At 47.8% G+C, this 23,946-nt stretch overlaps 1 protein-coding gene across 3 annotated transcripts in view; it reads right to left on the reverse strand.

The window, feature by feature from the left end:
• Positions 1 to 23,946, reverse strand: part of NEDD4 (NEDD4 E3 ubiquitin protein ligase) — a 1,992,497-nt gene that overhangs the window by 269,737 nt on the left and 1,698,814 nt on the right. For all 3 annotated transcript variants that reach the window (XM_086958341.1, XM_086958342.1, XM_086958340.1), the window contains one exon: positions 4,987 to 5,047. In XM_086958341.1, coding sequence (XP_086814467.1) covers positions 4,987 to 5,047 — 61 coding nt within the window. The remainder of the gene's footprint in view (positions 1 to 4,986; positions 5,048 to 23,946) is intronic.

The raw sequence follows: 23,946 nt of genomic DNA on the forward strand, positions 1-23,946 counted from the left end.
AGATATGGATAGTACTCACTCACAGAGATCTTACACAGGCTCGTTTTCCCGAGTCTCAGCAGAAGATCCTGGGTATGGGCCTTTTCGATGCTTGGCGGTCCCTGTACCCCCAATCTAGAGACTACACTTTCTTCTCACACGTTTATCGCTCTTACTCCCGACTTGACCACTTCTTCCTGAGCCAATCACTCCGGGGCGACCTTCGCGAGGCCAAGATCTTCCGAGTTTTCTGTGTCCGATCATAGCTTGCTCGCAGTATGCCTTCAGTGGGGTGTGAAGAGCAGGACGAGCACTAGGTGGTACTTCCCGGCATCCTTGGTCTGGGACAAAACCTCCTGTAATACTTTGAGGGGAGCTATAAAGGAGTTTCTTGCACTTAATGACCCGGGGGACACTTCGGTCTTTACCACCTGGGACGCCCTTAAAGCTTGTATTCAAGGGCAGTGCATGGCCCTGAATGCTGCGCTTAATAGACAGCGAGGTTGGGAAAGGGAGCAATTACAGGAGGAACTCTCCACTTTGGAGGAAGCACACAAGGCGAACCCCTCCAGGCGCGCATTCCGACAGCTCACGGCAGTTAGGGGTAAGCTCCGGGCGCATTACAATAACAGGGCAGAATATACTCTACTAAAATTACGGCGTCTGTCCTACTCCCAGGACAACAAGGTAGGGAAGCATCTTGCCAGGCAGCTCCGGGACAAGAGAGAACGGGAATACATTGGGGGGATACAGGACACTCAGGAGGTGCTGACACACCAAGACGAATCTAAAGCCGAGCTTTTTGGTTCCTTCTACCAAACTCTCTACTCAGGGGAATCTCTTGATGCTGCCGCGCAAAAAGAATATCTGCAGGCGCTGCCGTTACCCCAGGTGTCAGCGGAGTGGAATGAGACGCACTCTGCATCCTTCACTAGAGACGACGTGATGAAGGCCATTAAAGCCTTGAAACCCCATAAGGCCCCGGGAGCGGATGGGTACCCAGCCATTTTCTATAAAACCTTTGCCTCTGAACTGTGCCCGTACTTAGTCCGATTGTTTAACAGCATGGCGGACGAAGGTGAGACATCAGGTACGATGGCTGAAGCCCTGATCTCTATCATACCCAAACCCGGGATAGACCCCATTAAGTGAGCCTCTTATAGGCCGATAGCCCTCCTAAATCTGGACGCGAAACTTTATTCCTCCATCGTTGCCTGGCGGCTCAATGACCTTATGCCGGCCCTCATACATCCGGACCAATCAGGGTTCATCAAGGAACGACAGACCCACGACAACACGAGACGGGTGATACACCTGATTGAAAAGGCCAATAGGTTTAAAATCCCGGCGGTGCTGGTGGGGCTTGACGCCGAGAAGGCGTTTGACAGGGTGGATTTTTTTTTTATTTCAGACACTGGCTGACTTTGGCTTCTCCTCTAAATTTTTGACAATGATTCGGGCAAATTACCTCTCCCCCAGGTCCAGAGTAGCGGTAAATGGGCATACGTCCTCCTTCTACGAACACTCACGGGGCACTAGACAGGGGTGTCCTATTTCACCTCTACTCTTTGCCCTAAGCATAGAACCTTTGGCACTGGCGGTGAGGGCTAACCCCGACATCCACGGCCTACCCTTTACTGGGGAAATGCATAAGATCACTCTTTTCGCGGACGATGACCTTCTTTCCCTCTCTGACCCGGCCCGATCTCTCCCCCATGTGCAGGCGGAACTGGAGCGCTTTGAAATGGTTGCAGGGTTCAAGGTCAACTATGACAAGTCCTACGTACTTAACCTCACGCTCCCCCACTCTGAGGTCCTCCGTTCACGGCGTTGACACCCCTTCCATGGGCCAGTTCCTCTATTCTATACCTGGGGATCCACCTGACTCCCACTCTGGGAAAACTCTACTCTGCCAACTTCCCCCCATTATTAACCAAGATTCAGGCTGACTTGAACCGCTGGAAGCCAATGTTCATTTCATGGCTGGGAAGGATTCATGGAGTTAAAATGTCCCTTCTCCCCAAGCTTTTATACTTGTTCCAGGCCCTGCCCATTGAACTTGACAGGGAATTTTTCCGGCGAATAATATCTATGATGTTACCTTTTATCTGGCAAGAGGGTCGAGCGCGCTTCTCCTTCGCCATCCTGCGCAGACCGAAGAAGGAAGGGGGGGTGGGGCTACATGACATACATCTGTACTTTAAAGCGGCGCAACTCCAAGTGCTAGTAGAATGGTCGGAAAAAGTCAGAAAAACACTGGCTGCACATGGATCGGAGCGTGGCGGGGAGGACGATCTGGGACCTGGTGTGGAGGGCCAAGAGAGATAGGCCCAAAGATGCTTATATCAGTAACCCCACTTGCACCACTTTGAAGGTTTGGGACTCCGTCTCCAAGGATGATAGATGGAACACATTTCCCTCCTCATTTACGTCCCTACACTTTAACCCCGCTTTTCCCCCCGCGTTGTCTGAGGGTCCCTTTGATGCTTGGAGGGAAGGGGGATGTATGGCACTAACACATCTATTCCATAACTTTGACCCACTCACCTTCAATAACTGTAAGAGGGACTATGGGGTTCAAGAGAAGGAACTCTACCACCACGTTCAATTACACCACTGGGCAATGTCCCCTCTGGTGAGGGATGCGGCCACATGCCCCCTCATGAAGTTCGAAGCCTTTCTGACCAAAACCTCCTCCATGAAGGGTGCTATCACCTTCACCTATGGGTTTCTACTTTCCACTGCGATTTCACCTAGGCCTTGATACATGTCTAGGTGGGAGGGGATCCTTCAACAGGATATTTCTGGTGCGGAATGGTCACACTTATGGTCAGACATAGCCAAGTTTAACCACTCCGTGGAACTTAGGGAGGCACACATGAAAACCATGATGGATTGGTATCTTCACCCGGCCAAACTGCGACAGATATTTCCTAACACTTCCGATAAATGTTGGAGGGGATGCGGGCTGCTAGGAGACTTTCATCATATCTGGTGGGACTGCCCTATCATTCGTTCATACTGGGAGGAAATTCTTGCCCAAACTAAGGAGATGCTGGGATACCCCATTCCTACCTTGATGGCCACTACCCTTCTGGGTCTCCGTGATCCTAGTCTCGAACATCAGACTAGGGCGGACAAGAGGATTATGTGGCTCAGCATCGGGGCGGCCAAGGTCACCCTCTGGCATTCGCGGCTTTGGAAGCTATTGAGTTTGGAGAGGATGGCTGACATCTTCTTAGATGATTTTAAGAACTTTGAATTCCGATGGGGCCCACTGGTCGAGTTTCTCTCCAAGGGTCTGCCGTCTGCAGTATGTTTTGCTAGCGTTAGATCCCTTCACCTATTTCAACTTTGAACTCCCATCATCACGTACCGTGATTTGTGTTCTCTGAAGTAGCTACCACCACTGGGGAGGGGGGAGGGAGAGGGGGGTTGCTATTTTGCTGTTGTTCATGTGCATCCCTCATAGCGCTTCTTCCATGACAATGCCTACCAGGGACTTTGCAAGTAGAAGCCCGCCGTTTGATCTAGCGTAGGATGGCGGCTGTTGATTTCTGTCTGAGACACGTAGGCCTCCGCCGAACTGCTGTGGAGGCATCTGTTCTGATTGTTGTTTATTTCTCTTTTAAATCACAGGCTGCTTGGAGCTCCTGTATATATCAAATACTGTACCTATTGAAACGTTATTCTGTAATTGCGGGTCTGGTTAAAGGGAGCTCTGATCGGCGCAATGAGATGCGTGTGGGCGGATGTCAATGCTACCCCCTGCGTGGGATGATGTGCGGGACTGTCGCAATTTTTTAAAAACATATTTCCTTTTTTCTCAGTGTTTACAAAACCAATAAACATATCTTTGACAAAAATAAAAATATACCTCTCCAAAGTGAGTAACAGTGGCAAACTGCACATCACTTGTAAGCTGGGGTTAGAGGCGAATGAGGGAAAAAAAAAGAAAAAAAGAAACGTCGACGCCCTTTGGAATGGCCTAGACCCTTCATGTTGTGACCCATATCGTGCAAAAGGAATTCAATTCTGTATCTGTATGAATTAGATTATTACAACCATATGTATCATAAATGTGGCTAGGCCTACTAGGACGGTGATTTACAACCATTCCCATTGCCATAAATTATGTAAAGTGCCTTTTATTCCCCATTGATTCTCCCTTCTCACCAATTCACACTGAGCACTACTTTTCTATGCACGTTCCCTCCTTGGAGCAACCTTCTCTGTCTGAAGAATACTGAATTATTAGAATTTTTATTGACATATCACCAGCTTGAACAAAGTATTATAAACTGCATGGTGAACCAGGTTTTGGTTTGTTGCATTTTGTACAATTGTTTTATGAACAACCAACTTAGGATCATGAGCTTTACAATTTTTTTCATTTTAGCTCCACTACCTATTAATAAATCGTAAACATAAAGGATTAATGTTTCATATCTTATCGAAATCAGGTTAGGACCACTGTCTACATTGGTTTCCGGCAGGCATCACATAGTTGGAAATGTGTAGTCTTCAGGGGCAACATACCTGCACACTGTCAAAATAATTTGCTGAAGGAAAAATAACTCAGTAAATGTACTGTGATCTGTAGAAGCTTATTTCCAAATTAGCTTTGAATGCCACTGAAAATGAAGATCTGATGCCAGTAAACAGCGATGGTGCCTGTATATGATTACCTATTGCCATGTCCAGAGGTGGGAATGGGTTTTGATGGGAATTGAAGGTGTCACCTGCCAGCGTGCTAGGCTATTGCAAGAGTTTTTAGATAAAGTCTGGTACCAATCACAATTCATAAGGTGAGACATCTGTTGTTAGAAGTGTCCACTAGAAAACAGAATACTTGTTATATCATATCAATCATAAATGCAAGTTACCGCACTAATAAAAACGAGAAAGAGGTTACATCCTAAAGCTGAGGATGTATTTGAAACTTCATAACATCGACATAGAAGAAAATGTTGCATGAATATTTTAAAGAACTCAGTAATGTAATACCTCCTTAAAGGCAGCCATCTGCTTCTGAACTCTATTCACAAATCGCCACTGTATCACAAGACTAAAGAAAAAGAAACAGTAAAAATATATTTAGTACAAAGTCCATTTCTTCACATAATGAACAATTATTTTTAGAATTAAATGAAATTCCTTTATTCAGTGAAAAAGTGTTCCATCTCTGAGTAAATGATCAGATACATTGCAAGTGATGTCATTTATAGCAAGTTCTCTTCTTTTGGATTACAGTACAGTCCTACCTGAATATCATGAGTGAATGTCCATATCCATGAGAGAGACAAATCCTTATGTTGGATGAATAAGTTACTTACATTCGGTAACACTATTTTTGGAGCTTACTCTGCCTAACCACAGATTCCTCACACTGTGAATCTCCCCATGCTCCAGACTATGGGGTCGATTATGATTGCGGTGTATCCGCATCCTCCGGGCCGGTGGAAGCCACTGCCGGCCCAGAGGATGCGGATTTACCGCCGCGGTCAGAGAAAACACCCACCGGCAGATTATGATGGCGGTGGGAACATCGGTAGACGGCAGGTCCGTCCGCCGCTGATCCGCGGGGTGTTAACCGCAGTTTGGTGGCGTTGTCTGCAAGACACAGTCAGCCAAATTAGCATGTGTGTGTAAACATGATTTTCCGCGGCGGCTTTTCCGCCGTGGAAAAGCATGTGGAGCTTTGCTGCTGGGGGGCCCTTGCTGGTCCCCAGGGTGAAGGGGGGGGGGGGTGTGGGGGGCGTGGGGGTGCACATGGGGGTACCTATAGTACCCCCCTGCATTTGCATGCACAAAGCAGCAGGCACCTCGCCGCAATTTTAAAGATACAGGATGTGACCGCCAGGTTGGCGGTCACATCCTAACTGGTATGGAGGGAACGCCGCTGCCCATGCGGACGGTCCCTCCACCTCGGGGTGGCGGACGGACGCAGGTCCGTCCGCCATCATAATCGACCTCTTGATTTGGAAATACTTCCAATAGTTTCTGTTTGCTGGTGGGTGGAGAAATCTGCCTCCTTCGGTCATCCACCGCCCCAGACAGTAGCTCAATCCTGCTCAGAAGGTTCTCCTTAATCGCCATGTATGAAGTTCTATATTTGGAGGTTCAGATGTGACACCCAGACGTGTTGTTAGGACAACAGTTCGACCAGATAGGATCCCTCTGAGACGGGCACTTCTGAGTACCAGACCCTCCTGGCACAATGTGGAGCCACCAGAATCAACTGCACTTGTTCCTGCCTAAGTTTCTTTTTGGCCCACCGAATCAGAGGCAGGGGCTGAAATGCATACAGGAGTCCTGAATTCCAAAAAAGGAAGAACACTTTTCCTAGAGAACCTCGAGAAGGAAACTAGAAAGCAGAAGGTGGTATACTGCGTGTTTTCAGAAGGAATAAAAAGATCTAGCAAAGGCATGCTCCACTGGGCGAAGATACCCAGTGCTACTTTCAGGTGCAGATGCCAATCATGTCTACAAGATGAAGCCTACTGAATTTCTCCCCTGATGTTGAGGGATCCTGCCAGGTGACACATTGTCAAGAAAACCTTGTAGAAGTTCAGCCACCTCAGCCTTGACAAAGAGGGTATGGAAACCCACTTCCCCCTGCTTATTGCAGTACCACATGCAGTCAATTTGTCGGTCAGAAATGCCTTGACGTCCAGGTGAATAGTGTGCTGCTCCAATTGACTGATCATCACCGATTACACAGAAGAAGAAGTTGAGAATGATCTACCATATGTCAGGTTGGAATCCAACACTGAAGGTCATGTACTGGCTCATTGGAGATCCAAATATTATCCAGAATGCTGGGCTCTCTGCAGGTTAAGATTCCACTGAGGGGCCCCAGTGTGCCAGCAAACGTAGGACACTAGCAAGATGCTACAGGTTAGTAGACCAGGTAGTCTCAGAAGCATCAAGGCTCTTGTGTGAAACAATTTGTTCATAGCCCAAATATCCTTGTCTTTCTGTGGAAACAACCTTATGGGAACTATAATCGGAATAGCCCTGATAAAGGGAAGACTCTGACAAGGTTGCAGATGGTACTTGGGTTCACCAGAGGAAAACTCCAAAGAAGACAATAATGACACAGCTGAGACTAGCTAAGGTTCAACAACCCAGTCATAGAGGTGTAGGAATATGTGGACCCTCAACCTGCAAAGATGTGCCACTAAAGTCAAAACAACCTTCATAAAAACCTGAGAGTCCAAATTCAGATTGCAGGGCAGCCTGGTGAATCTAAAAGGGTTTGACCCCACAACAAAGTGGAGATAAAGTATGTAGGCCTGCAGGATTTGCATATGGAAGAATGCACAATGCAAGTCTAGGGAAACCGTCCAGTACTTGGGATCCATGGCCAACAGAATCGGACAGTCATCATTCTTCTTAAGACTGGAACAAGACAAAAGTATAAGGTTAAAAAAATGGGTATAGGACCCTTGTACTGCTCAGGGACAAGGAAGTACTTGGAATAGCAACTCAGGTCCCTCCACATCTTGGGGACAATATCAATCATTCCCTTGGGAAACAACAGCATGGCCTTTTGTGATAGTGGCTTCATCTACGGAAGTATGAGCCAAGACGGAAGATTGGAAAATGGGATGCACAAAAAAACCCAGCTTAAGCATTATGACCAATATTAAGGACCCATTGGTATGACAAAATACAGTGTCAATTGGTTAGACAACACTGGATTCAACCCCCTATTGGAACTTGCAATTTAGTTTAACATAACTGTAACACTCACTGAAGACTGAACCGCAGCATAAGTAACGTCAGAGAATGACTGACACTGTGGAAAGGAATAGATGAGACCGAAGAAAAAGTGACAAATGTTTATTAAAATCTCCAGAAATATGCATATAAGTGAAGATATCTGAAAAGAGTTGTGCAAAATACAGAGAAGAGAGAGCCCTAACATAACTTTGTTTATAGTACTAAATAATGGCATATGTGGTCATTTTTACCCCTACGCTATCCAACGCTTTCCCTACTGTTTCACCCTCTTGAGTTGGAATAGTAATTTTTACCCCTACGCTATCCAACGCTTTCCCTACTGTTGCACTCAACTGGAGTGGGAATAGTAATTTTTACCCAACTGCTATCCAACGCTTTCCCTACTGTTACACTCTCTGGAGTGGGAATAGCAATTTTTACCCCTACGCTATCCAACGCTTTCCCTACTGTTGCACTCTCTGGAGTGGGAATAGTAATTTTTACCCCTACGCTATCCAACGTTTTTCCTACTGTTACACTCTCTGGAGGGGGAATAGTAATTTTTACCCCTACGCTATTTAACACTTTCCCTACGGAGTGGGAATAGTAATTTTACGTTCTACGCTATCCAATGTTTTCATTACATAGTTTTTTTTGGACTTTAAATAGTAGTTGTATTTATTTATGTATTTAATATTTTTTGTATTATTTTAGACAATGTTGTATTTATTCATTTTAAAAATATTGAAAGTATATTTAATTATTTTAATGAATTAAATATAATTATTTATTTTTATTTATGTTATTATTTTAAGTGTCTAGATGTATTTGTAATTTATAGTATTTTTTAATAATTTATAAGTAATTAAAATAATTATAAAAAATTATTATTAAGTATATATTATATGTTTAATTTTAATTAAAGTTTCATTATTAAATATATAGTAGTTTTCTAGATGCGGGAATACAGAGATCCTCAACCTTCTGAAATAGGTTGCTACCACTGCTATCACCTTTAAAAAGACTCAACGTGCTGATGTTAAACCAAAGTCGAGGACCCTAAAGTGGTAGTGAGGGAACATAACTAAGAATTGAATGTTCATCCACTTGTGGGAAATATGTGCTACAAGCTTTTAAGAAATCTAGCCACAACAGGTGACTTAAATAAATAAGGTTGGTTAGGCAACCACACAAATACAGAAATAGCTGATAGATAACCTTTTACCGTGTCCAGAGCAGAGTCTTGCTGGGCCAACGATATAGCATACAAAAGAACCTTAGAAAGAGGTGCAGAAAAAGGGTCAATGCTGTGCGAATCACACCATGTCACAAATATATCCCAAAGGCAGGTGTATACTGCTTGGTGGAGTGACGAATGGCTGCCAGATTAGCATCAGAGACTTCAAGAGAAAGGTCAAAAGCTGTCAACTGGCCCCGCTCAATGTCCATGCATGAAGGTGAAAAGCGTGCAGGTTCTGGTGCAAAATCCTCCCCTGTTGCTGCAACAGAAGATCCTCTCGAAGAAGCTGCCTGATTGGATGAATGATGGTCATGCTCAACACCTCAGGATATGAGACTCTCTGTGCCCAAGCTGAAGACACGAGAATAACTTGGTCCCAGTCTTACAAGCTCTTCCTAAGAACTCTAGGCAGGAGTGGTATGGGCAATAAGGCACACAGGACGTCGCAACTCCACTCGAGACGAAACACGTCTCTGAGCACGAGAAATTCCCATGGACAAACTGCTGACAATATGCGTTCTCTGCACTGGTGTACAGATCTAACCAAGGCTCTCACTACTGCTGGAAGAGTTCCTGCACCACCTTCAGGTGGAGATGCCATTCATGATCTGCTAGGCATCTTCGGCTAAGCTTGTCCACCCTGCCATTTTAGGCGATCCAAGTGTTCAACCACCAGGAAAATGCCTTGGCATTACAACCATATCCAGAGACGCACAGTCCATGATCTCACCTGTTTGTTGCAGTAATACATGGCGGAGGTGTTGTCCATGAACACCTGCACCAGCCTTTCCCTGATTGAAGGAAGAAAGGCTTTCAGTGCCAAGTAAATTGCCCGAATCTCCAACAGGTTGGTGTGGAATTCAGACTCTTTGAAGTTATTGTGGGAACGGATACACAATCCTAAAAAGAAAAGGATGCATGGTGAATGCAACAAGCACAAGAAAAGTAAGTCACCTAGGCATTTACTGGTCCCCATGGAGTTGTCTTTTGAGCCGGATGTTATTGAGATTTCTCCCTTTTCTGATTCAAAGCCACCAGTGCCAGCTGACAGTGGCCTGGCAGCATTGCTGCACCCTTCCCTACCTCAGGATCCCCCCTTGCCCCCAGGCCTTCTCCAAAACCATCCTCATATATAAAGCATGAGGATTCCTAGTATCATATCTTAATCCCCTGCCCAGGACGGACACAGCAATATTACCATCTTCTGTGTAATAACTCCACTAAACATAATGTCAAGTCATTTCATATCTAGGTAGAACCCCTGAGGGTATTTAGTGGGTAAAAAAAGAACCACAGATTCATTGGGGAACCAGAGAAGAAGCTTTCACGCTGACACTAGACGCTGAGGTCCCAGCCTACAGAAGCTCCAGCACGTAGTGGTCTGACAGCCCTTGCAGGGTGTCCAACTCGGGACCAAGACGGGGTCCTTCATTCAATCCCATCAGGTAATGCGCTGGCTCTTTCCTGGGGATTCTTGGCTTTACACCCACATACATGCTAGGTACACTTAAGGATTAGTTACTTACCTGTAATCCTAGTTCTCTTCCAGGGGTATCCTCATCAAAGTCATAAGCATTAGAATATTCCCGCCCATGCGCGGGACCCCGGAAACAATATATTATATGTGCCCCACATATACATATACATATATATATATAAATATATATATATAAAAATAAGCAATTGCAGCCAAATAAAACAGTAGAGCTGGAATATGCTGTGAAGAATTTCCACCATACATGTGTATTAGCATTAGAAACATGAGAAACAACACCAATGCTTGTTTAGAAACTGTTTTAATGCTTAGAAAGCAGTAGAAATTCGTATAACACACTGTAAGCATATACAGCTCCCAGACTGCATTGCAAATACCCAGTCTAAAAAGACTGAAAAGCTAACCCTGTAGCTGCATGTACCAAAACTGACGCTGTGCCTTTAAGGCACCTCTGCCCCTAGCTTCCCATCATGCCTCAGGGGTTACAGTTAGGTCAGTTGTACTTTTCGGAGACTGAAAACAAAACCATGGTAATAACAGGTTAAAACATCTCCTATTTAATAAACAAAGTCCTTTGCCCGGGGAGGCGGGAGGGTTGCTTATGACTTTGATGAGGATACCCCTGGAAGAGAACTAGGATTACAGGTAAGTAACTAATCCTTCTCTTCCAGGGGATCCTCATCAATAGTCATAAGCATTAGAATAGAGTAGCGAGCCTCACCTCATCCCTGCGGGCAAAGGAATCAACAGGTAACATTCACATTCGTAGGCCCAAAAGTAGGCCTTATTCTACCCAAATAGGTTTCTCAAGGAGGCTTGCCCTACTTGAGAATCCGCTCTGGAATCAGACTCTAGGCAATAATGCCTTGTAAAGGTATGGTCTGATTTCCATGTCGCAGCCTTGCAAATTTCTGACATGGGAATGTCATGTAAAAATGCTATTGTGGCTGCCTTCCCCCTAGTGGAATGAGCTTTGGGTGATTGTAACAAAGGTTTGCCAGCCAGCTGGTATGCTAGCTTGATACATGAGACAATCCATCTGGAGATGGACCTTTTGGCTGCTGCAAACCCGGTCCTCATTGAACCATAATTGACAAAGAGTTGGTCTGTCTTTCTGGTGCCCTTCGTTCTTTCTAGGTAAAACTTTAGCACCCGTTTAAGATCTAACGAGTGCAACGACCTCTCAGCCGGGGTCGATGGGTTAGGAAAGAACCCAAAGGTAATCGTTTGGTTTATATGAAAATCCGATACCACTTTTGGAAGGAAAGATGGGTGAGCCCTCATCACCACTCTGTTGTGGTGAAACACAGTGTAAGGTTCCTTGGTGCAGAGTGCTTGAATCTCGCTAACCCTGCGAGCAGAGGTTATTGCCACCAAGAAGGCCGCCTTCCAAGTGAGATGCTGCAAGGAGGCCTTGTGTATAGGCTCAAACGGTGCAGACATCAGCCTGGAGAGAACCAGGTTCAACTCCCAGGGAGGAGAAGGATTTCTCACAGGGGGATAGACCTTCTTCAATCCCTGAAGGAAATCCTTAACCACTGGGACCTGAAAAAACGACGTTTGTGTAGGTGATTTTCTGTACGCTACTATGGCAGATAGGTGAACCCTGATAGAAGCGTATTTCAACCCTGATGTCGCTAAGTAAAGGAGGTATGGGAGGACTACCTCTTCTTGTCCTTTGGTGGGATCAAAGCCATGGTCCTTACACCAAATGAAAAATCTTTTCCACTTGAACGCATAAGACGCCCTTGTGGAAGGCCTCTTTGCCTCTCTTAAAATATTCATACATTCTGGAGGCAGATTTAAGTGTCCGTATTGCAAGACCTCAGGAGCCATGCAGTCAGGTTCAGTGACGGGAGGTTGGGATGCAGGATCCTCCCGTTCATTTTGCTCAACAGGTCTGGCCTGCATGGCAGACGTCTGTGTGGACACAGCGACAGATGTAATAGGTCTGGATACCACCATTGTCGTGGCCAATCCGGAGCAACTAGGATCATGTCCATGCTCGATCTGATGAGCTTGGCCACCACCTTCGGAATCAGTGCCAGAGGAGGAAACGCATAGGCGAACATTCCTGTCCACTCCATCAGGAGAGCGTTCCCTTGTGTCCCTGGCCGGTGGAACCTGGACGCGAAGGCGTGGCATTTGGCGTTTTCGTCGTCCGCGAATAAATCTATGTCTGGACGGCCCCAGCAACGGAAGAGTTCTTCGACTACTTCGTCGTTTAGCACCCAGTCTGGCTGATCTTCGAAGTGCCTGCTGAGTGCGTCCGCCTTTGTGTTTAGCTCGCCTGGAAGGTGTACTGCCACCACCGACAGTCCCCGAGCCAGAAGCCAGTGCCAGATTGTCTGGGCCTCCTGAGACAGAGGGCGAGACCGAGTTCCTCCCTGCTTGTTCAGATAGAACATAGTTGTAGTGTTGTCCGTCTGAACCAGGATTTTGTCCGTTGTGATTGCTGGAAGGAACGCTTTGAGCGCCAGATGAACTGCTCGAAGTTCCAGCATGTTGATGTGGTATGTCTGAAGGTTGGTCGACCAGCGACCCTGAATCTGAAGATGACCCATGTGAGCACCCCAACCTTCCAGAGATGCGTCCGTTACCACAGACATCGAAGGAAGAGGTTGCTGAAAAGGGACTCCCTGCAAGACATTCCGAGGGCGAGTCCACCACTGTATTGAGGTCAGTGCTACTTGAGATAGGATGATTCGATCCTCCCAATCTCCTGTCGCTTGGTCCCACTGATCTTCCACAGACTCTTGTAGATGACGCATCCTCAACCTGGCGTTTGGAATTAGGAAGATGCAGGACGCCATGGAGCCCAGTAGAGACGCTACTTCTCGCACCTTTGGACGAGGAAACTGAAGTAACTTTCTGCATTTCTGCCCCATGGAAGATAGTCTCTCCTGCGAAGGAAACGCTCTTCCTAAATTTGTGTCTAGAACTGCTCCCAGATAGTGGATGGTTTGTGTGGGATGCAGGACTGACTTTTCTGTGTTCACGTGGAGCCCAAGCCTGTGTAGTTGTTGAAGACACAGACGACAGTCTTTGGTGGCTTGACGAGGGGACGGACTCTTCAGGAGCCAGTCGTCTAGATATAGGTACACAAAAAGACCTTTTTTGTGTAGACATGCCGCTACCACTGCCATGCACTTGGTGAACACCCTTGGTGCGGATTTTAGTCCGAACGGAAGTACTTTGTACTGGTAATGCTTGTTCCCTACCAGAAACCTCAAGTACTGCCGATGACCTGGTGTTATAGGAATGTGGAAGTACGCGTCCTGTAAATCCACCGAACACATCCAATCTCCACTTTGTAGATGAGGACATATCTGATGAAGTGCCAGCATGCGAAACTTCTCTTTGACCACCACCTTGTTGAGGGTCCGAAGATCCAAAATCGGTCTGAACTTGTCCTCTTGGTCTCTTTTGGGGACTAGAAAATACCTTGAGTACACTCCTCTCCCCCTTTGGGGTGGGGGTACCTCTTCGATTGCGTTTTTCTTTAAGAGGACGCTCACCTCCCTTTTGAGGAGGTTTAGATGGTACGAGCGAGTCTTTTTTGGAGGAATCGGTTGTGGTCTCTTCCGGAAACGTAGCGCATATCCATTGCGCAGTATATTGAGCACACACTGATCTTTTGTGATGCTGACCCACTCTGCCAGGTGTTGCGAAGCACTTCCTCCCACTGGAGTGGGTAACGGCGCCAGAGGAAGCCACTGCTCAGGCTTTGCCTCCTCTAGGCGTGGTAGAGGACTGATGATGTCCGCCTCTGCCTCTGCCCGATTTTCCTCCTCTGTATTGTGTCTTCCCTTGTGGCTTGTTCTGAGACCATTGAGGGGTTTGAACCCTCTGTTGGCCTCCCCAGTTCTTGTTGGTCTTGAAGCGTCGCTTGAACGGCTCTTTCTTCTTCTCCAGACCAACCGCCTTCACCGTGTCCAATTCGGTTTTCATGCGGGTCATTTCCTGATCGGCATGTTCCCCAAAGAGTGAAGATCCTGAGAAGGGCAGATTGAGGATGCGTTGCTGGGCATCTGGTTTGAGACCAGTTAAACGCAACCAAGAAGATCTTCTCGCACATACCCCATGTGAGTAGGCATGTCCTGCTAGAAGGGCGTTATCTGCAGATGAACTAATCATTTGGTTTGCCACCAAACAGCCCTCCGTCACTGTTTCCTCAAAGTCCTTCTGGTCCTCCTTGGGCAATTTCTCTTTGAATCGTTCCATGGAGTCCCACAGAGCTCTATCGTACCTGCCGAGAAGTGCTGATGCACTAGAGACTTTCAGGGATGAAGCTGCTGTGCTGCACACTCTGCGTCCCCAAGAATCTTGGGTCTTGCTGTCCTTGTCAGGAGGAACTGAAGAAGAAGGAGCGACTGTGTGATTCTTCTTAGCTGAGGCTACGATAACTGAGTCCGCCGCAGGCTCTCCTTTAACAAAGATTGGATCTGAGTCGGCCGGCCTATACTTTTTCTGGATACGTGCCGGTACCGCCCTGATCGCTGCTGGCGTGAGGAAAACCTCCTTGATTGGGTCCATTATCCCTGGAACCAATGGGAGCAAAGGCCGTGAATATGATTTGTGACGAAGGGTCTCAAAAATCACAGTAGTGGAAACTTCTGGAACAGCCATTTCTATTTGAAGTTTTTGAGCGCCCCTTTGTAGAACGTCCAGATATGTGTTGACGTCGTCAAGCGGGGAAGCTCTGGAGCGAGGGCTGTCTGCCAGCGTTGGGGAGTAATCCCCTTTAGAAGATCTCGAAGAAGATGAGGAGGAGGATGATGGCGTTCTCCTTCTCCTGTGGTGAGATTTTTCCTTCCTCACTGGCGATCTTCTCGGTCGATCTTCCCTTCGAGGAGAACGTGATTCTCTCCGATGCTCCCTTCGTGGAGATCTCGACCTCTCAGTTCGTACCTCCCTTCTCGGTGTTCGAGACCTGGGATGCTCCCTCCGTGGCGATCGGGAGACCCTGGGGGTATGCGACCTTTCCGCTCTCCTCTCCCGAGAGCGTGATCGGTGCCTGATAGGACTCTGTCTGTCTGTCTCTTCTATCAGTCTCTGAAGAGGTGACCTGTGGAGTGGGCTTACATATCTTTGCAGCCTCTCCGTCGCTCCAGAATCCTTCCACTTGCTCAACGGAGCATACCATCTTGGCGAGAGTGTTATCTTTCGCTGGGGCAACGGACTTCTACTCCTGGAAGAGGACCTCGATGAGCTAGAGGCACTTGAGGAGGAATGGTGAGAAGTCGATTGAGTCACCAAAATAGTCGAAGGCACTGAAGGAGATTTTCGTCTCACCGGTGTTGGCAGACGTCTTAAAAGTCTTTCCCTTGATGTTGAACGCCTCTGCGGCGTCGACCGAGTGATAATCTTCGAAGTCGAACGCCTCGATGACGACCTGTGTTCTCTCGACGTCGACCTGTGATGTCGAGCCGATGACGGAGTCTTCTCCCTCGACGTTGAACGGCGTCGCCCTGCCTTCGACGGAGGTCTCGACGTCGAACGGTGTTGCCCTGCCGTCGACGGAGGTCTCGACGGAGGTCTCGACGTCGAACGGCGTTGCCCTGCCGTCGACGGAGGTCTCGACGTCGAACGGCGTTGCCCTGCCGTCGACGGAGGTCTCGACGTCGACCGACGTTGGTCTGTCGGCGACGGAGATGGCATTCGACGGTGTCCTGTCGTCGACGATGCCCTTGATGTCGACCTGGCATGTGGCGACGGCGGAGGATCGGACATCCTTGACGTCGAGCGCCGAGACGCCTTCGACGATGATCCCTTCCTCGACGACGATCGTCCGAGGGGGCTCTTGCTCCTCGACGCCGAGCGCCTCCGTGGAGACGTCGGCGGAGGTGTCACACTCTTCGAAGCCTGTCGACGTTGAGACGACGGCGAGTGTATTCTGTCTCTCGATGCCGACCGTCGCCTGGTTGACGGCGGCGGAGTTGACTTACGTCTCGACGCCGATCTTCTCATCGACGGAGATCTCGTGGCTTCTCTCGACGCCGATCGTCGCCTAGTTGACGACGGCGGAGCTTTCTTCGACGTCGGTGATTTTCTTTTCGACGACGATTTCCTCATCGACGCCGGTCCCGACGTCGACGGAGCTTTTTCTTTCGAACTGTCCATCAGATGTCGTTTTTCAGCGCCGAGCCCGGCGCTGAGGTTGATGGACGCTCTGACTTGCCTTTGGAGGGAGTTCTGGGTCTCTTTGAACTCTTCCTCTCTGTAGATCTTCCCCTCATGGATCTCTGGGCCAGACCATAGAGCCTGTTCCTCTCTCTGTCTTTTAAAGTTCTGTCAGACAGATTTTGACAATGAGAACAGTCTTTTGGATCATGATCTTCTGGCAAGCATAAAATACAGACCTCATGAGAGTCCGTTTTAGCCTTCTTGTGGCCACAAGAAGGGCAATCATCAAATAATGAGGGCATCCTGACAGGAAAACCTCACAAAAATTCGACTGCTAAGCAGTTATTTACTTGACCCTGATGTTAAAAGTCAAAGTAAATCAAAAAATTGTTCTTTTGAAGATTTTCTGACTGAAAAAGGCAGAAAAAATGTGGAGCTGTGTATCCAGGGTCCTTCCTGAAGGAGCCGGAAAGAACAACTGACCTAACTGTAACCCCTGAGGCATGATGGGAAGCTAGGGGCAGAGGTGCCTTAAAGGCACAGCGTCAGTTTTGGTACATGCAGCTACAGGGTTAGCTTTTCAGTCTTTTTAGACTGGGTATTTGCAATGCAGCCTGGGAGCTGTATATGCTTACAGTGTGTTATAAGAATTTCTACTGCTTTCTAAGCATTAAAACAGTTTCTAAACAAGCATTGGTGTTGTTTCTCATGTTTCTAATGCTAATACACATGTATGGTGGAAATTCTTCACAGCATATTCCAGCTCTACTGTTTTATTTGGCTGCAATTGCTTATTTTTATATATATATATTTATATATATATGTATATGTGGGGCACATATAATATATTGTTTCCGGGGTCCCGCGCATGGGCGGGAATATTCTAATGCTTATGACTATTGATGAGGATCCCCTGGAAGAGAAACAGGGTTTACATCGTAGTAGTACGCTTGATTACTACCATGTATCAATATGCCTGCATATATTTACTGTTTTAGCACCATGGTAGAATTCTACCTTTATTTTACTCTGTTGGTACTTGTAATCTTATATATCTGTTTCTGTCTAATGATTGTCGCAGAAAACATGTTTTATACTAGAATGACACTTGTTCAAAAAATAAATACTGAAAACGTCCCCATTGTTTATTCTGTACATTTCTCTGAGATTAAGTGAGCACGATTGACAAGCAAAAAGTACCACATTGTTTCCACGATCCGTAAAGGATCAAGGGTTGCCATGTTCGATAGTTGCCAGAAACTATTTGCTCCTTGGTAAAGTTACAGGGTTTATGGGGGCACTATGAGCTAGCTGGTCTAAAGGCTATCCTTTGGGGGTGTCTGGAATCAGTCTGGAAACTAATTCCTTAGTTTATGTTGTCTAAATGTGCAGGTCTTATGTATTATTAGGAACTATACAACACCATCACTGCAGATCTTTCATAGTTCTCTCCGAGATCTGGACTATGTCGGAAAGATTCCCCTGACGATGTGCCCACTGGGCCTTCAGGTTCCACTGCAGAGCCTGCACATGCCAAAAGGGATGAGTAACAAGCAGGGCGCTTGAGACCATGAGGAACAACAATCTCCGGTTCAGTATGACCAAATCCAAATTAGAGGCTGAAACATCGGAATGCTAGACTAAATAGCTTGAATACCATGGACTCGCCATTCTGGGAGGATAGGCCCAAAACAGCCTTGTGTCCACAAGAGCTCAGATAAAAGGGGGAGTATTAGGATGGAGTCAGGTGTGACTTCGGCACATTAATAGTGGGCCCCAGCAAGTGCATAAGGTTCACCATAGTCTGGAGGTGGGAGACGACTGCCAGGGGGAGCCCGCCTTCAACAGCCAATCATCGAGGCAGGAGAAGGCGTAAACCCCTGACCTCCATAGATGAGCTGCAACAACTGCCATCACTTTCGTGACTTCCCAAGGTGCACTGCTAAGGCCGTAGGGGAGCACAGCAAACTGAAAAGAATTCTTGACCAACCGTGAACACCAGGTAATCACTCTGGACAGGTAAGACAGGGGTGTGGAAATAAGTGCCCAGCAAATCAACCGCTACCATCCATTGTGCTTGTGCGAAAGTGGTTTGAATTCCTCCTTTTTAAGGAAAAGATTGAGAAGGCGAAGTTCTAGGATGCGTCGTCCATCCTGCTTGGGCACCAGAAGGTAGCAGGCATTGCAACCACAACAAACTTCTGATGGCATCCCCTTTATGGCTCTCTTGGCCAAGAGAATCAGTACTTTCTGATGGAGCAAGGAGAGGTGGTACTCCGTCAGCCAGTCGTAAGTGGTTGGCATGAGTGGAGGGGTAGTCACAAAGTAAAGGGAATGCCCTTTTGGATGATTATCAAAACCACAGTCCAATGTTACTAACTGCCAGTGGTGCAGATTATAGCATATCTTGCCAGACACTGATGGTCAGCTTTGGCTGACGTAGGGGTAGTGGACTGACTCGACCTCTTGCCACCTGTCCCACATGGTATATAAGAACCATGTCCTAGGCCACAAAAAGGGAATGCTATTGGGCGTGGTGGCCGGGAGGATATGGAAGTAGTTGGAGAACTCTTCTGTGGCCACGAAAGGGGTCGAAGGCGGACTCGGGGTGATGAGGGGCCACAGACAAGCCCAAGAACCTGGTATTAACTCTTCTGTCCTTAAAGCGCTCCAGAGCTGAGCCTGCCTTCTCTTCAAAATAACATGAGTCATCAAAGAGAATGACCATAAGCAAGCTTCGACATCCTGAAAAACTAGCAGTTATCAGCCACATTAAATCATTCCATCCAGTTGTGTCCAATCCATATCGTATGGCAAACGTTTCAGCACCTCTCCTGTCCGTAACAGACTGGGAGGGTATGGCTCCTGTCACGACAGGAAGCAAAATCTCTTTAGAAAGTCGAGAAAAAGTAAAACAATTAGTGAGGTTAGCTCTGATCGGATCAGCTCTATCTGGCGTGGAAAGGTAAGTTTTGATATCAGTGCACTTGTGTGGCGCTTATATAGATATCACACACATCCTTTCCGATGCGGATGACGCCAACAATACCGATGTAAGAGGTGAATGATGTCACCTACTGGCACGCAAGGGTACTGCTCAAAAATGTCCAGATGCAGTCTAATGCCTGGGGAATACTCTAATGTAAGGAGTCTGCTGTTAGCAGTCTCTATCAAATAGACAAAAACATGACCTGACAAGAATGTAGTGGTCGCAAAGTGATGACCCATTATAAAAGTAAAAACAAGACTGACATCTTATTATCGCAGTACAAAAGGAATTGGAGTAAACTTATTCAGTAAGCCTTTTAAAGGAATCTTAAAACCACATGAAATGTAACCAATAATCATGGTCAAGAGAAAATAAACAAGGCGATATGTCTGCTATATAACCATTAGCAGTGACTGTGAGAAGTTGGCCCGATATGCAACGTTCGCTATTCTAGCGACCGCTATGTATCGTTCCAACGACCCTTATGGTGTTTGGTTGTAAGTCAACCTATAGACCAGCTATCCTAGTAGCGTGGATACGAGCAGTCTAAGGCTAAAGACTCGAGAGGGCGTGTTAAGCCAGCTGTTATACCATCACATACCCCTTGAACACCAAGGGAAAGGACACCACACAAGTGTTATGAAAATAAACAGTATATTTATTAAGAATAACAACAGCCCTGTACTCTTTATGAGGACAGGGTACTAAGCACAAACCAAATCTCTTAGGAAAATACTTCAAGTGCACAATTAACACAAGTGTCCGAGGACACGGAAAGTTTAAGGTCTCGGGCGGACCCGATAAGGCAAGTCGGAAGCGAGGGACTCGGGACCCTAGAGTAAAGAGGCTATGCAGGCACCGAAATGCCGAGTTACCTAGCCACGAGGGCTGCGGCTGCACAAGTCTTACAGGCGTCGGGGTCTTCGCTGACGAGCCAGGAGCCGGAAGAAAAAGGAGTTGCTGGCCGGCGACCAGTGATGAATAGTTCGTAGAGATCCAAGCCTGGATCAGAGATTGATGATACCTGAAAGCAGAGGGGACCAAGTTCGTACTACTAGCCAGTAGTCAGAGGGTACCAGGAAGGCACCGGTTGGCCGTCACCTCGGCCAGGTGAGTGGGCGACACTAGGCTCTGCAGTCTCACGGACCAGGAGGCGTTGTCGGCGACCAGGATGGAGGTGCGAGCTGTCCCACGAAGGATGGTGCTGTCGGCGTCGCTGGGCCCAGGATGGGGCAACAAGCCTTGGCAGGTCTCAGGGCCACGTGGTGGGCCTAAGATGGCGTCGTGAGTGGACCAGGAGGGTCCGGGGTGCTTCTCGCAAAGATGGAAGCAAGGGCCAGTCTGGAGCAACCAGACCAGCAGTGTTGATTGTCGGATGTCGTCACAGAAGGGCACAAGCCAGCGGCTAGTGACCAGACAACGTGCTGAGCAGCGAGCAGAAGGGCCCCACGCAGATCGTGGAGATGCTGGGAGACTGCACTTCGGTGCTGGAGCGGCTCAGGGTCGGGGCTTCTCGGACCCCAGAGCACTCACCAGAGAATTGCTTCGGTGGTCGTGCTGGTTAAGAGCGTGCAGGTTCTGATGATGGCCGGTCCCTCGAGGTCTCGTCGCACCCACAGTTCACAGCTGAGCTGATGACGTGGGTAGAGGTCAGAGGTGCCAGGGAAGCCGGTTCTCGTCGAGCTGGGCCGTCGGATTCCTTGAGGAAGGACTTACAGCAAACCGCAGAGGTCTTAGATGGTGCCCGCTGATGCAGGGTGACTACTCCTTAGCCACAAGGGAGAAATCTTGAGAAGAGTCTCGAAGTCCTTTCGTAGAAAGTATTCTTGATTCAAAGATGATCTAATTTGGAAGGGTCCCCGCTCCGGCCTTTATCCTAAAGAAAGGGGTGGGTACATGACTAGGTCCTGCCCTAAGGGTGGGACCAGGAAGGGGGGTAGTTACACCCCTCTCCCCTGCCGGACTTTCCCCAGGCCAGGGCTGGTGCCCCTGGAACTGGTTCTAACCGGCAGATGCGTAGTGAGCACCGGGGTGCCACTCCACAGTCACCTTCTCGCCAAAGCCCTACCTACCCAGAATACACAAACCCTGTCTTGGGACGGTGCGAACACTGCCCTCGACAGGAAACCCTTTGTCCAAGCGCTCCTCGCTGGAAGGACTCCCAGCAGCAGGAGGTCAGACTCGTGTCTGTGGTGGCAGCATCCATTTTGTGGAGCTGAGGCTTTAGTTAACTTTAACCGGGGTTCACAGTTACGTACATGTCGTGTCCCTCTAGAAGGGCGGAAGGCTAACCTCGTCGCCAGAGTTGGTGAGAGGGCAGCATCCCGATTCGTATGACACCTTACCCGACATGTCTTGATAACGCGACACCGAAGTTACCGATATGGTACGCGTTATCATGGAACAGCTATTGGGTCTTGGTTCCGCAAGCTGCAACCGGGCTCGGCTCGGGCCAGAACACAGTTCACACGAGCCCACGCACTCTGCCTTCAGGATTGTCAAGGCCTGCCATAGGAGTGACTGATAGGAACTCGGGTGTCCATTGTATGGTTAGATATAGGGCTACTATATCTAAAGCAAAGGGTGATTACACGACTTCGCCCCAGCTGTCATGCAGCCAGTTGTGTCAAATTTAGGAGGCCAGCCAGGGGTGGCATAATACATGCTGCAGCCCCTGACGGCCCTGGGTACACCTATGCCCTGAGTTACAGGGTCTGATAAGGTGGCCCAGTACCAATTGGTAAATGCACCTAGGGTACATATCGTAATTTAGAAAGAGAACAGCCAGGCTGTGGGTCTGAGGTGGCCCAGTATCAATTGGTAATGCACCTAGGGTACATGGAATCCATTTTAAAGAGAGAGCAGTAGGCCTGGGGTCCTGATTGGCAGGGTCCCAGGTCGACTATGTCCAAAACCAGCTAAAACACAGGGCAAAAAGTTGGGGGCAACTATAGTCAGGATGTACCTTCCTACAGTGACCAGAGCGGTTTCTCATCTAAACACAAAGCATACTGTATGTTACCCAAAGTCTTCTTGTACAGAATTCAATTGCTGTTGAGAACAGCTAGAAAAAAATTAACATTCACAGATGATCTTCAGCCAACACTTCAGTTTGTAGTGCTAAGTGACACAGGGCTAACTGCTCAAGTTCCAGGAGTGAAGTATGCATATTTGATAAAAGATATTTGCCTGAGGGAGGAAGAGGCTACAGGGATTTCCTTAGCCAAGGCAGACGTTGAGGACTTGGCTCTCATGAAGTGAGCATTAATGTCCTTTGGGGACTCCTTCTGGGGCACTGCATGGCAGATTTTAATGCACAAGTTACTTACGTGTGTAACGATATATCTGTAAGAGACATTAGTTAGTAATAGATTCCTTACCGTAGAATATGCCCAGGCGTCAGACTGGATCTGGAAAGTTTTTCATCAGCAGTAACCCTGCGCGTCGGAAGGTTGCGTCGTGCAGCTCTGCGTCCATCGCTGGCGTTGTTGGCACGGAGATGACGTCACAGAGACTACTTAGGCGCTACCCATGCACGCTGACGTCAGTTCTGTACACGACTATAAGTGCCAGGAACGCAGAGCCATGCAAGAAGCTGACCATTGGTGCCATGAAACTAGGGCCCTGAAAGAGGTGACCATAACCCAAGAAATCAGTTCGCAGAACGGTAAGGATCGGTGGGGCGGTAAGGAATCTAGCACTATCTAATGTCTCTTACAGATATATCGTTACACAAGTAAGTAACTTGTGCATCTGAAAGAGACACGTTACTGATAGATTCCTTGCCATAGAATAGATACCCCAGAGATACCAACCCCGGTGGTGAGTCTGCGAACAAGATCACACCAGAAAGTCACGGAGAACAGAACGGCCAAAGAAGTCGTCTCACCAGACCTGACTGTTAAGGCAATAATGCTTGGTAAATGTGTGCAGCGAGGCTCACGTAGCAGCCTGACAAATGTCCTGCAAGGAAACGCCCCGTTCCAATGCAGTAGTGGCTGCCGTTGACCTGGAAGAATGGGCACGCAGCCCCATAGGAGGCTCCTTATTAGCCAACGAGTAACAGGAATTGATGCACAGAACGACCCATCGAGAGATGGTCCGTTTGTGCACGACCCAACCTTTCTTAGCGCCCATGTAGTCAACAAAAAGTTGGTCATCCACCCGGAACTATTGTGTGCGCTTCAGATAGAACGAGAGCGCATGTTTTGGGTCCAGAGGGTGGAGCCTCTCTGCCTCTTTTGAAGGATGCGGCGGAGGAAAGAAGGTGGGCAAAGTGATGGTCTGCCCAATGTGGAAGGAAAGCCGTCTTTAGAGTGAGAAGACGTAAGGGACAGTTATGAAGTGGCTCAAAGGGAGGGCACATCAGAAAGGTCAAGACAAGATGCA

The sequence above is a fragment of the Lissotriton vulgaris genome, chromosome 2_1 (assembly GCF_964263255.1).
Source record: "Lissotriton vulgaris chromosome 2_1, aLisVul1.2, whole genome shotgun sequence".
Classification (NCBI taxonomy): Eukaryota; Metazoa; Chordata; class Amphibia; order Caudata; family Salamandridae; genus Lissotriton; species Lissotriton vulgaris.